The sequence below is a fragment of the Abramis brama genome (genome assembly GCF_963993115.1).
Source record: "Abramis brama genome assembly, chromosome: 10".
Taxonomy (NCBI): domain Eukaryota; kingdom Metazoa; phylum Chordata; class Actinopteri; order Cypriniformes; family Leuciscidae; genus Abramis; species Abramis brama.
The window spans coordinates 4,562,024-4,577,116 of NC_139972.1; the positions used below are offsets into that span (position 1 = coordinate 4,562,024).

The following is a 15,093-nucleotide window of genomic DNA, read 5'->3' on the forward strand; positions in this document are numbered from 1 at the left end:
TTACTGTAATGCTTTATTAGCTGGTTGTCCTGCATCCTCAATAAACAAGCTACAGTTAGTCCAAAATGCCGCCGCTAGAGTTCTTACTAGATCAAGAAAATTTGACCATATAACACCAATTTTATCATCACTACATTGGCTACCTATAAAGTTCCGTATTAACTACAAGGTATTGCTACTGACTTATAAAGCCCTAAACGGCCTAGCTCCAGTCTATTTAACGGATCTTCTATCGCCCTATAATCCATCGCGCTCTTTAAGATCACTAAATTCAAGGCTTTTGGTCATACCTAGGATATCCAGATCAACCAAAGGAGGGAGATCATTTTCACATTTAGCTCCAAAACTCTGGAATAGCCTTCCTGATACTGTTCGTTGCTCAGACTCGCTCTCCCAGTTTAAAACTAGACTAAAGACGCATCTCTTCAGCCAGGCATTTATATAATATTTTTAATCATACAGTTAAATCCGGTCTCTACTTCATAAACGCCAGAGGAGAACTGGCCCCCGACTGAGCCTGGGTTCTCCCAAGGTTTTTTTTTTCTCCATTAGGTCACCTGATGGAGTTTTTCGGTTCCTTGCCACTGTTGCCTTTGGCTTGCTCAGTTGGGGATACTTAATTTAATTTAATTAATCAATCAACAATACTATTGATCAGCATTAACAAACGTGGATGTTTTACACTAGAAACAAACACTGATGTACTATTTTATCTAATACTGTGAAGCTGCTTTGATGCAATCTGTATTGTGAAAAGCGCTATATAAATAAAGTTGACTTGACTTGACTTGACTTAACATTACTCTTGCTGTGAAGCATCACTGTTCTGACCAGACACTGTGAAGCTTTCAACAAATCTGAACCAGCAATTAGAAAAATCTGCTTAATTTTACACCTACTCCATTATATAAAGGTGGAAAACATCTCAGCTTACACTTACTTGATGTCATTGCTAGAATTAGACTGACTGATTGATACATTTTGCTTCCAATTAAAAAATGTCATACTATAAGCATAACTTTTGTAGAAATGACATACCTGAGATCAGGCCGTTTGTCTCCACTCTTAAACTTTATTGGTGAATCCATTGACCTGTCACTCTTCATAGACACACAGCTGGACTCTGGGTTTGGGCTCTTCTGCTGGACTGAACTGGAACAGAGAACAGATTCAGTTTAATCCTTTAGATTACTGTGTTCATTCTTTATTAGAGGAACCATATTAATATAAACACTTTCATCTTAAAGAATTTTGAGGAAACTTTATGATCTTTTTATTTAATATTTCATGTTAGTTTCAAAACAAAAACACAGGCAAAAATAGGTAAAATTAAAAATAACATGTTTTCTGCAAACTTTCTTTGATTTGTTTGTTTGTATGTGTGTATGTGTGTGTGTGGGGGGGGGGGGGGGGGGGGGGGTGCAAAAATATTTTTTCCTGTTATGTAATACATTATTTAACCGTGTTTGTTGAAAGTACCTGCATCCTGTAGAAAAATCTTCCTTTCTTGATCCTTGTGAATCAGCCATGATGAAGCTGCAGGAGAATCTGATGAGTTTGATCTCCTCCACTGACTCTAAATGAAGAAACATTCAGACACTAAATTAAATAATTGATTAAACAACCTTCATAATTTAGCTGAACATACTGTATCTCGATTGGGGGAGAAAAGGGATCATGTGACTGCGTTAACTCAAGCTCATGGGCCTATTGACACCGCAGACAAACAATTAAATAACTGACACAGACAAACGCTAATTGAACATGTTCAGTCGGGTGAAAAAGAAAAAAAATCAGTCCCCAGGACATTATATGTATAAAATTGCATGAAAATTTTCCCTGGAAATCCAGAGTTCTTGCAAGAGCACAAGTTGAATTTGCTCAGCGATTTTACTCTGGCGTCGAGTAATGATGCTCATTAAATATGCCCTTGTATCCGAGCTGCACCAATCACATCGGGTTATCTGATATAGGCGGGCCAGAGGTGAGATGACGACAGCGCTGTGACGTCGAAGTCATTAGTAAACATTGCAAGATGGCTATGGATGAACACCAGTTGTTTGAAACAGCTTTGGCCGCTACAATGAACGAGTTAGACTTGGCTTTTTATCTAAAGAGGAACAGAAGATGGTGCTCGAATCGTTCCTTTGCAAGAAGGACGTTTTTCAAATGCATGCTTGGTGCCGCCCCTCGAGCTGGCCGATTTTCATTACTAGATGGCAGACCCTTAATCTTTCAGATTTGGGGCTGGATTTCCAGGCTAATGAAAATTAACTCTAAAATACATTTTATTATTAAAGGATAATTTGATAATTCCGGTATTTAGCACTTTGAGCCTCTTTTCTGGTTTGTTTTGGATGAACTAGAGTGGTGGACACAGAAATTTAGACGATGGGCCTTTGACTGCTTCAGAGTGGCTGGCTACGGGCATGCACGAACATGTCCTTAAAACAACCCTTAACGTTCGTTTTCAAAACTGTGCAACTCACCGTGTGCTTAGTGGTGTTCGTTGATGATTAAAAACAAATATATCGGCGCAGTGTATGATTTCAATCCGTGTTATTTTCTATAGTGGAACTATTTTTTCAGATACCAACAGAAATCAATGGGATTTTACAAAATGCCAAATAAAACACGACAGAAACTGTATTTCGCTACGCTACTTGTTTTGGAACATCAACGATTAACGAACACCACTAACCACTCGGTGAGTTGACAACATTACAACATGGCCATAATATAGTAAAACGAGGGAACAAATTAGCAAAACGTGCTGAGGTAGCCTATTATTAATTCTTGGCCACAAAACAATATTCACCTGAATATTCACCAATTCACAAAAATATAGGTCTTTAGCATTCACTATTTAATTAATAGTATCAAACTGTTTTTCTTACCTGTGAAGATAGCTCTTCAGTGAATGCCAACTAGTGTTCTCGTACAGCTTTTTATTCTTTTTGCAAAGAAATTGCCGTTTTAAATTTTTTTAATAAGCAGGAAAAATTTCAGACTTTAAACAAATACCCATTTAAATGCTTAGGATGTTTGCGTTGTAAGAATGTACAGGGAGACTTTAGATTTTAAAACGGTGTCTCGTTAGGCAATGTTTTCTCAGTCAAATCATAAAATTTCCTATTGATTCAATAGAATACCAATATGGCGGCGCGGAGGCTTCACTGTTTATGACGTCATGAGATAGCCAGTCATTCTATATAGATCAGTGGCTCACACACAACCCTCTCACTCGTCGTGACGTTATAACATTTCGTCTTGTCTCATTTTGGTCAACGAAAATGAAGAGACATTTTAGCATGGTTTTTATTTTGTAAATCACATTTAGTCTCGTTTTTATTTGTCAACAATTGCATTATAATTGCATTATATATTTAATTACAGTCATCGTCACATGACCAGCATTTAGGCCTACGTTGCGTCTCGTTTTCGTCAGGTGATAAAGGTTCGTTGGCGACAATATTTAGTCATAATTTTCGTTGACGAAAGCAACACTACATAGAACACTAAAAAATAGCATTTTCTGCATGTCCCCACCCTCTATCTCTAAACTTTACCATGAAATATAATGATTAAAATCCTTAAGAAATCTTAATTTTTTTGCATTGTTGTGTGACTTTAAATCCAAGCTTTAAAATGTTTTTTTTTAGTTTTTTTTTTTTTTTATGAGAAAATAATATTTTAGGTAAAATACACATTGTATTTGTGTCCCCGGGTTTTCACTCAGTCATGTTACCCTAACACATCCCCCATTCTGAAAAACTTGGAATATTCCACAAGACACATTTTCAACAGGAAGTTGCATCATCTGGATCTTCTGAAGGCAACAGGAAGACCATAAGTAAGTCCTCTCATTTTAATTTCTGTATATTTGATGAAACTGTAACTATGACTGAGAAGGTCAATCATACTGTCCCGTTACCTAAATTATTCCTTAGATTTTATTTGTTTATTTTAAAAATATTAACTTTTGGTAAGTCAATAGAATTTGCTCAGTGTCCTTATGCTATTAGCATGTATGCTATGTGGCCATATGCCATGTATTTGATAACTTTTTGTTAAAAACTCAATCCTGTTACTTTCAGTCCTGTAACTTTTACTTGTATGAAAAATAACAGGAGTGAGTTTAAGTAATAGGAGTGAGTAAAGTCCTCTGTTTTGTTGATTTAATACTGTAAATATTAGTTGATATAATACTATTCACCTGAATTATGAGTTTTAAGGTTGCAATTACTTATATTGTAGACATTAGCATTAGTTTTACAATGTGAACACCATACTTCCAGGAAGCCAGTCCACTGCGAAGTGACTTAAACATTTTGTCTTTGTCTTTCTTAGGCTATATTTTGTAGAAGATGGAGAAAACCCACACTCTGCAGGTGCCAGAAACACCCACCTATGGCATATTGCAATGGAAGGAGCGAAACACACCGCAACCCTCTCTTTTCTTCCTTTTTTGTCTTAACTTCCCTCTTTCTCCCTCCCTCTCTCTCTCTCTTTCCACCTCCTTCACTGTGAAGTACTACTAGCACATGGTACATCACTTCAACAAAGAAATCTTATGCACACACAGTCATGTACACTCTCTCTCATACACACACACATGCACACACATATGGACACTCATTCCTGTTAATGTTCATTCCTGTTACCAAGTGTTCATTCCTGTTACTATTTTTATTTTATTTTTAAATAAAGTTAAACCACTGTTTTTATCAGTTTTGTTTGGTCCATCATTTACAATTGTTTAATAAATTAAATTATAAAAAAAATATATAAACTTGAGGCTTCGGTCTTCTTTAAAATTAAAAAATGGCTTTGTGTTTTTTATTAAAATACACCTTGCCTTAATATATAGTGATTATTTGATCATATAACCAACAATTTCTTTAAAATAAACACTTTCTTGTGGGGAAAACAAAGGAATGAATTGACATGCTTTTAAACATGCTTTTTAAATGGCACATGAGTTTCGGTAACAGGAGTCAGGACTGAGAAAACATGTGCCTATCTTCTGCTTAGAAACCTTGTAAAAAATTAAATAAAGTTGCCTGAGATTGAGCAATACACATTTTGAATAGTTAAATATGTGTAGTATTAAATTCAGTGTTGAAAAAAGATAAAAAATAAAGTTTAATTTTGAAGAGTTGCAACAAGTAACAAGTAAATGTCACCCATTCGGTGGAATGGTATTTTACCTTCTCAAAATGGCGGCAGGAGAACTTACTTTCACTTTCTATGTGTGACGGAAAAAAAAGAAAAAAAAAAAACTTTCTATGTGTGACGTGAGAGAGAGAGAGAGAGAGAGAGAGAGAGAGAGAGTATACTTTATTAAATAACATTAACAGCTTCTCCTTACCTTCTCTATCCTCAAACGTTTCAACATGATATAGCTTATTTTCCAAGTTTTAGCTAATGCTCCTTTTAATTCTCCCATATTAAAAGGGACATTTTGTTATTCATCCTCACAGTTTTCCTTTCTTCTTAGAGCCATATTTTTTGTTTTGGTGTTTTCTCTCTCCCTGCCTTTTCTTTCCTCCGACAAATAATAAATCACTATTCTTTTACATGTGAATTTTTGTACATTGTACCCAAAATTAGATTTTGACACGGAGGTTTGCATGGTTCATAATTTCTCTCGAGTGGATTTCTGAACAAAATACTCGATTATCTCTAGATATAATATCTAATCAACCTTAAACATGTAAGGAATAATATTGAACTCACAGACACTGAATCTCGACTTCTCAAACGATCTTGTCGTGCAGAGCTCAAGTTGAGCAGCTTACAGTTTTCCCGCTGCGCCACAAGTTTCGGAACCAAAGGTCAACATTCCCATTTCTGTCCCGAATCCAACACGGAAGGGAGGGAGGTCTGGAGGTGAAGTTTTTAATCACAATACTTATTTACTTGATATTTTAATGGTTTTATTTTTGTCCATAAAATTGCTGAACACCACAATATAGAACACAACCTTGTTTATCACAATGTAAATTTAAACATAACAATGGGAAGTCCAAAACTGACACAAATTTAACACACCAAAATGGCTGAAGACAACTTTAACAGAAATAAATCAAAACCTAGATAGACCTATTGCAGAGTTAAAGTCAAAATGCAGAATCAAAAGTTTTGTTGCGTCATAAAACATAAGAAACAATAACAACAACAAACAACAATGTATGATGGTCCAAATATTGTGGCTATTCTCACATCCAGTCAAAATAGCTCCCATATTGACTGGTACTGTGACTTGATTTGCACTGGTTTCCTTTGTGGACAGGCTGTGTGATCAGCTGCTCTTCTTGTGAGCACCCATCTCTTTACATATTTCTGTGGATTCCACTGATTCACAGGAGGCCCAACCAAAGAAATGAACATCAGTGCTGACACCTTTTGGATTTTTAGTTGAGCTCTTAGAGGTGTTATTGTGATGTTCATTTCAGAGAATCCCCTTTCACAGTCAGCACTGCTAACAGCAAGTGATTTCACTGCCTGCTGCAGTTTTAGCAGCCCATCAGTTACAGGAATTTCTGGATGCTCTTTGAAATCTCTGAATCTCTGTCTGACACCAGAAAAGCTGATGTCAAAAAGGTCACAGAGCTCTCTTATCTCATCCTCTCCATAAAACACTAGCAACGGTGATGGCCAGGCTTCTGGCACAAGAACATTAATTTTGTCAAAAAGTGACTTTTCACTTTCAGTCACCATTCTTGAGCGCACACTTTCAGCCAGAGCTTCATAAAAATTAAGCTTAATACTTAATACTCTGTTATTTATAGTCATACAGATAATATGACATCATTCGAAACAGTAAAATGTATATTTTTATTTGTGTACATTCAAAATGACAACAAAATATCATGCCATTGAAAAATAAATAAAACAACATGATGAGCTGCTTTAGCGCGTCTCGGTCTCTTTAGATCTTTCTGGCGCACATCAAAAATGAACCAAAATACAGAGAATAGCCTTCTTGGCGCGCCTACTTTTGAAAGTCAACATTTAGATTATTTAACGTTATAATGTATGCCTGAGTCACTTTGGAATAAATCACAACGTTTCATGATAAAACGTGACTTAGCCTATACAGTCCGGAAAATAGGCTAGCCTATATAGGTTATAGCTATTATTACTAGAATGTTAGAAATCTAATACTCAAGCTGTTTTCTCATTTCTCTACTCTTAATATTAAATAAAAAACGACTGAACGAAAGATACACGGATTCTCTTGAACCACCACCGCGTTTGCGGCAGAAAACTACTGCAGTGCAGCCAAAATGCTCTGTTCGACTTATCTGAGATCCTTTACTCTTCCCTGTGGATGACCTGTGACCTACTTTCTGTAAGATCTGAATTTTTGAACTTGAATTTTAGAAAACTGAATCTGAAGTTCCGAATTTCTTCATCTTGAAAACTTGAATCTGTATTTTTTTAAACTGAATATTTGCAGTATACGAATTCAGAACCAAAAAACTAGCTGTTTGAAAATACATGTCTATAAAATTCAGCCATAAAAACATTTCAATTTGTTAAATTTCAAATGTTCAATATTCGTTTAAAAAAAATCTAATTCAGAACTATTTAAACTACCACCTAAAATTCAATTTTGTTAGATTACACTTGCAAATAATTCAAATTTACACAATTCAAATCGTTTTGTCATATTATGAGCTCCATAGATATACTGATATCTAATCAACCTTAAACATGTAAGGAATAATATTGAACTCACAGACACTGAATCTCGACTTCTCAAACGATCTTGTCGTGCAGAGCTCAAGTTGAGCAGCTTACAGTTTTCCCGCTGCGCCACAAGTTTCGGAACCAAAGGTCAACATTCCCATTTCTGTCCTGAATCCAACACGGAAGGGAGGGGGGATGAAGTTTTTAATAACTAATCCGTATAAATTATATGAAGAACATATACAGAAAGAGAGAGAGAGAGAGAGAGAGAGAGAGAGATTTATACAAAATTTTAAATACTTTGCCCTAACTTCATAAAATTAAACAATAAAACACTACTTAAACATTTATTCTGTGGAAAAAGAGACTGTATCCTACTAGCAGAAAGATATATTGATGCCTGTCATAAAAAGAGGGAGGAGTAGACTAATCAGTAACGCGCTCACACACTCACTCACTCATGCACACACACTCACTCTGTAACGGTCACTTTGTGTTTTTGAGTTTATGTGAGGTGGGATGAGAGCTGCGCATGTGCGTAGAGTGTCAGTTGTAGATTTGACAGGCTAGGAGAAGAGATAACCGCTCTACCGACCTTTGTAGACTAGGCTACTCTTTCTTTTATTTCCTTTTATATTTTGTGACCAGAGTTGGATGTTTGTTTGTATACTTTTTCTCACTCGATCCCCATGTATGCGGACCATAGACTGTAAAAAAAAACGGACGAATGTGACGTTTGAGTAATTTTATTAAGCACGGGGAAAATACGCCATCTCTCGTCTCTCGTGCATCTTTTCCTCCGACACCTATTGTTTTTTTTCTCTCTGGGCCACATCTCAACTTTGCGTTGCAACACACACACGCACACGCACTCAAACACAAACACTCACTGAATTCTAAATTGTTTATAGAATTCTGAAATGTTGATTAATTGTTTTACTTACCTTTTTTTTTAAAGGTATTTATTTATTTTATGTATGTATACATATATGTATGATGATTGGAAATGCTTTGGCAATACATTGAAATAATTGTCTTGCCAATAAAGCACATTTGAATGGAACTGAATTGAATTGAATTGAATTGAATTGAATTGAATTGAATTGAATTGAATTGAATTGAATTGAAAGGGATCCTGCTGCAAACGTCGAAAAGTAAAGAACCATATATGCCTTCTTATTAGAGTCGCGGCTCCTACAGTTTTTTTAGCGTAATTTTCTTTTGTTTCATGTATACAAGCTATTTTCACATGGATTTGGTAGGATTTATATTATGTACAAAATTTAATAACAATACCTTAGTTACTAAAAATACATTATCTGATTATTTATTGATATTCATTTAAATTAATGCAGTTAACTACTGAAACATTATAGTGTTTTCCATTCGACTATGAGATTCACTTCATGTTCATTTTGTATACAGAGTATAGATATTTAATGTCAATTATATATTTTTTATTTTAAAATAAACATTAAATTTAAAAAAATGTGCAACGTACTTCTCATATAAAAATACATTGGTAACACTTTACAATAAGGTTTCATTTGTTAACATTATTTAACTACATTACTTAAAGTGTTAGTTCACCTAAATATGAAAATTCTGTCATCATTTTCTCACCCTCAAGTTGTTCTAAACCTGTATGAGTATCTTTGTTCTGTTGAAGACAAAAGATACTTTGAGAAATGTTGGTATTATCGAAACTGATAATTAATTATTTGTTCTGTACAAATTCATATGTAAAAGAGTAGTGATTTATAATGAATAATTTATCAGAGAAGGGAATAAATAGTACGGCTATGAGGAACCCACTTCTATCCAAAATAACCCTGAATTTGGTTACATGTCGTTTTTGCCCAAATAACTTGCGAGGTGTATGATATTCCATCATGTAAGCAAAGTAAACAGTGATTACAAGCTGTTTGGTTTCATTTCTTTGACATGTTCTGTGCGTAGCCACGATTTATCTCGTCAGCCCAACTATTTGTAGCCCACTTAGAGTCAAAACTGATTCACTGTAGTTTTTGGCCAGGCAGCGCATGAGATGGATGATATCATCATGTTCGCAATGTCAATAATATCTACAAGACATAGTGTCATTTCATGACATGGTCGATCTGTAGTCACGATTTAGCTGTGAATTGGACAGGTTGTGCAGTCTGCTTTTAGTCCAGCCGCCGTAATCGAGTCAATCTATACACTCTAAAAAACACTGGGTTAAAAACAACCCAAGGGCTGGGTAAATATACACTGTAACTGTTAAAGATGTATGTGCATAGATGTACTGGTTTGTCAACATCTAATCCTCAACCTCGATCAGAAGGTTTGTAAGCAAAGAAGTTCATGACAGCTCCAGTTGCATTGATTTATTCCAATAAATCCACATGTCACCACTGATGGCCACAGGATATTGTCGGAATCTGAGGAGAACTCCCAGTAAAGATGGACCCAACGTAGGTCCTGGAAGTAACTGATCATTCAGTGAAGCTTGGTGGAACTGATAAGAACAGTTAAACACAACCCTAGCTTTGTTGCTGTGATGCACGAGGTGGTGGGGAATAAACCAAGACTCTTTTGTACCTTTAGCCTCTTCAGGAGTGAGTTTTATTGCATATCCTGCTTGCTCCAGTTTGTGGATTTCCTTATTGTAGACATCTGCTAGCTCTGAATTTTGATTCAAACGACTTAAAAGAGCCATGACTGATTCTGGACCTGCATGCAAGACCTTTGCGCTACCTCTGCGAAGAAGAGGAGTTACATAGCGAGAGATCTACTTCTACTCTCTTCGTTTTCATTTCCAGCATCTGAAGAGCATCTCTGTCTTGCTTAGATCGTGTAATGTCTTTCATAGACTGAAAGGGAAGTATTTCTACTTGCCATAACTTTTCAACATGATGAGACAGATCTTGTGTAGGAGCATGGAACAGCGAGATGTTCAAACAGGTAGTCTCCAATGGCTGATCTAGGAATGTAGTTGGACCCTGGATGGCCCAGCCCAAACGTGTACTAACTGCCACAGGACTGCCTAATGGGCCCATAAGTACTGGATCTATCGGTGTGATGAGTTCTGGGTAATCAGAACCGATAAGGAGCATGGGCTGTACCTCTTTGAAAGGTAAAATAGGAACATCTCTCAGATGTGCAAACTTGTGCTTTAGAATCTCTACAGGGCAGGATTCACTTCAAATGAGTCACTTCAGTCACTTCAAATGAGACTGATGCACCCTGGATATCTACTACCTCTTGTCTAATTGTTCTGAGGGCAAGTGATTAATCTGTCTTATCCAGATCAAGGTAATGCACTGCTGTGGGAAGAATTATGGTCCTTTCAGACCCATCATCTAGAATGGAATACGCGTCCAATATTCTCCCTTTGCTATGGAGTCTGACCTGAACCACTTTCAACATGACATGGCCAGAAGTACGGCTTAAAACTTTCACATTTCTTTACCTTTGTCTGGAAAGATGATGTTGAGGAGGCAGAAGGCTTCTCTTTCGCATGTTCCATGCCATAGTAGATTGTGGATTGTACCTTTGGTGGCTTTGGTGGTTTTTGTTCTCTATTCTCAAAGCGAGGTCTATCTGCACTGTAGATCTCAGCGGCTCTCCTCGATATCTGAAGCGCTTGTGATTTTTTCTCTAGCCATTCTGCAAACTCAGGAAGAGTGTAGGATCTATCAGTGCCATTCCTGAGAATGCCCTTGGCCATACAGTATTCAACGAAACTATCTCTATGAGAGGATGTGAGCTTGGTGAGCAATCTATCGACATGGGAACCACACATAAGTTCAGTCTTGGAAGGCCCCTCCAATGTATTGAGGAGACCAACCAAAGTGCTAACTGATAAAGCAAAGTCCTCAAAACCTTGAGCATCCCCTGGTTTCAGTGGAGGTGTGTGGAGAATGTTGCCAATTTCTCCCTGTACCAGTTGTTGGGGCTGCCCATAGCAATGTTGCAAAGCTTGCATGGCTCGAGTATAAGGCATGGGATCATACATGTATCTATTTGCTATTTGGAAGGCAGCTGGTAATTTGAGATGGTCAAGTAAAACTTGAAATGTATAGTCCTCTGTCAAATGAAGATTTGGGCCAAGAATGCCATCAAGTCCCTTTTTTAATAGAGCAAAGTCACTCTCCTTCCCTGTGGTGAAATTAATGAGTTTAGGCTTAGGTATTCCATAAGAGGATGCGATAGCCATATCCACCATGCTTGGAACTTGAACTGCTGGCTGTACAGTAGAAGAGAATGCTGCAGAATATGGCTGTTGCTGAAGTATTGCTTCTGGGGGTCTGGTAGACTGATAGCCCTGTGTGTATGGATCTGAGTAATTCACAGATTGCAGTGGGGAAGGTTCTGAGTACTGAAACATCAGAGGCTGTGCATGAGCAAATGCTGGTAATGACTGTGTGATCTGTGGTCGTACATAATTGGGATGTACAGTATTGCTCTGCACAGAGGTCATAGGAAGTGCATAAACAGACATTGTTGTCCGAAGGACTGGACTTGTGGCTGAAATCTCTGCTGAAGATCTCCAGGTTGTTGATGAATATATGGCTGATGTATCATACCTGCTGGAGCAGATGTGGGCCATGGCTCATGTTGTGCTACATGACGCTCTGTAACAGGGACAGATGCTGGACGAGACAAGGGCTGTTGAGCCTGAGGTACAGTAATAACCCTGGTGGCAGGTGGACTGGAGATTGACTTTGTGGCTGAGGTAATCCTGTGGTTGAGTGTGCAGGTATCATTTGAGAAGAGTACCTTGATATTCCAAGATTATCAGGGCTTTGTGTACCTGGTCTTGTGTCTGCATAGAGAAAAGGCAAGCTGGCACTACATTGCTGGATGGACTGCTGCTGACTGCCTGAGTGAGGGACTGACCTTTGATGTCCAGCACCTGCGGCATGAGAGTTTAATAAATCTTGATGCATGCGTGGTGAAGCTTTGCCTTGCTCTAAAGACATTTGTAATGTGGTTTGTAGTTCTTTGAGTTGTTCTAGAACATTCCAAACACACTCCTCAACTCTACGTAACCTTGTAGTCTCAGTGTACTGCTCAGTCCAAAGTCTATCAGGAGTTGAAGTTCGATAGTCCACATCTGGAGCAGAAAAAGTCTCACTAATATGCATATGGCCTAAATACTCTTGCAAGGGGGATGGAACGAGCTGCCGTGGTTGGGAAGTAAGTACAAAGTCCTCCAGATGTCCAGGAATTCGTCGGATCCTGCTAGGACGGAGACTCTGATGTTCTTCAATATAATCCCGAGATGCTGCCATGAGGATAAGATTTTACATCCGGCTCGAAGGACCACTTTGTTAAAGATGTATGTGCATAGATGTACTGGTTTGTCAACATCTAATCCTCAACCTCGATCAGAAGGGTTGTAAGCAAAGAAGTTCATGACAGCTCCAGTTCCCAAGCATTGATTTATTCCAATAAATCCACAAGTAGTTTGTAGGTTTATGTGTGTGTGTGTGTTCATTTCAGGCTTTGTAATCTGATGATGGTCCAGTGCTAATGTAAGTGCTTTTAAGTAGTGTTACAGTTATAGTCTATCTATGTGGTAACAAAAATGCTATGGTGTCAGTTCTGTGATCATGCTTTTGAATCGTTGTCAGAATTTTGCCAGCACGTCTAATTAGTTGGACTTACTTAAAAAAAGCATGCAAACCGATTGCCTTAAAAAAAAAACAAGTAAAGTGAAATAGGAATAGTATGTGGTACTGACAAATGCTTAGTTAGTATAGTTCACTTACACAAGAGTTCTAGTAACTAAAAAAGGACTGTAGAGAGTACTTGATAATTTACTTTAAATAAAATATAATTGTTACCATTGTTGTGTTTTGCATGCTGAATGTTGAAGTCTGCATTGTAAAATCCAACAGTGATTCTAACTAACACTTTTTAGTTAACTTTACTTAATGTCTTAACTCAATTGTAGAAATCTAGTAATCTGCACTATTCACATACTATGTTTTGTTTACTAAGAAAACCCAAGTTAAGATTAATTGATTGGTTTGAGTGTGGTTTTTGAGGCGGGGAAAATCTTAATGGACTTTTCACTCATTTCCTCCAGTTCTGCAGTTATTTTTCTTTGTTTGCATGCACTCATTTCCCAAAGTCATCTTGAATGTTGAAATTTTAATACTAACTGAAAAATTTGAGAGAACATCGCACAAGCTGACTTCATAAATTGATGTTGATTTTCCTAAAATGTTTTTAAGCATTATGGCGATTAGTGATCCCAACTCTCAGAGTAAAACTGGGAGTTGTGAAAAACATGATACCTCTGTGTTTTGCCAGATGAGAAGTTTATCTATGTATCATCTTTTTACTCTTTTAATTCCTTTAATAACTGTTTTAATTTTCATTGCTTTTATTTTGAGATTATTTTAATTCCTTTCTGTGTAAAGCACCTTGAATTGCCATAGTGTATGAAATGTGCTATATAAATAAACTTGCCTTGCCTTGCCTTACTTAATCTTCTTTTTTGTTAACAACATTTTATATACATAAATGTAAATTTTCAGGTCAGAAACCACTTTTTTATGTTTTGCTTGCTGAAGTACAACATTAGCCTACTTTGTTTGGGACTATCTCACTCATGTAACAAGAAGGCTTTAAAAACAATTGAAATATGTAAGTCTTTTAACCTTTTCCTTTGATATGATCTATTCTGATTAGTTATACCCCTGCCTTTGTTTTTGTTTTTTCTTCTCATTCTTTCTTTTTTTCTTGTTTATTTGTTCGGTGACTGTTTCCTTCTTTGTTTATTTAATGTTGTCAATTTAAAAAAAAAAGTGGTAGATAAATCACTCATAAAATACATAAAGATAGGGGTTTGAGTGATTAATAATCATCTAAGCTGACAAATAGATATTTATTAAATTTTATCCACATTATATTTCATTTGCAACAATATTGTGAACTTTTTATAAAGGTTAACTTAAAATAAAAAATGAACAGTAAAAATGAACTGTATTCATGGAATCATAATCATAGTATTTAAATCCAACAAGTATACTTAAGACAGGGTTATTATAGTTAACTAAAACCATAAAAAACATTTTTGCGCAACTTGAAATAAAATAAACTGTAACTGAAATAAAACATTTAAAATTCCTATTTTATTTATTTTATTTCAGTTAGTTGCCAAAGCAACATTTCTCGTATTAATTTAACTTTAATTTTAATTTTAACTAAAAAGTATGTAAACATAAACAAGCAAATCTAATAAAAATAATAAAGAGTAAAATTTCTATAACTAAAATGTATGTGGAAATGGTAAATATAAAATAAAAACTCAATATTCACAATATTAATAAAAACTATAATAGTATCTCACTGATATAAGATAAAGATGCTGTGGTTTCGGTTTCTTTCAGAAATGTG

General features: G+C 36.2%; 1 protein-coding gene across 3 annotated transcripts in view; it reads right to left on the bottom strand.

Moving 5' to 3' along the window:
• LOC311091347 (NACHT, LRR and PYD domains-containing protein 3-like) overlaps positions 1-7,857 on the bottom strand; it is a 233,402-nt gene extending 225,545 nt beyond the window's left edge. For 2 of the 3 annotated variants that reach the window (XM_084127251.1, XM_084127250.1), the window contains exons 1-4: positions 7,748-7,857; positions 5,740-5,886; positions 1,480-1,576; positions 1,039-1,152 (exon numbers count right to left, since the gene is read on the bottom strand). In XM_084127251.1, coding sequence (XP_083983377.1) covers positions 1,039-1,152; positions 1,480-1,529 — 164 coding nt within the window. In that variant the 5' untranslated portion in view covers positions 1,530-1,576; positions 5,740-5,886; positions 7,748-7,857. The remainder of the gene's footprint in view (positions 1-1,038; positions 1,153-1,479; positions 1,577-5,739; positions 5,887-7,747) is intronic. The other variant, XM_084127249.1, reaches the window with a different exon arrangement.
• Positions 7,858-15,093: the final 7,236 nt, after the last annotated feature.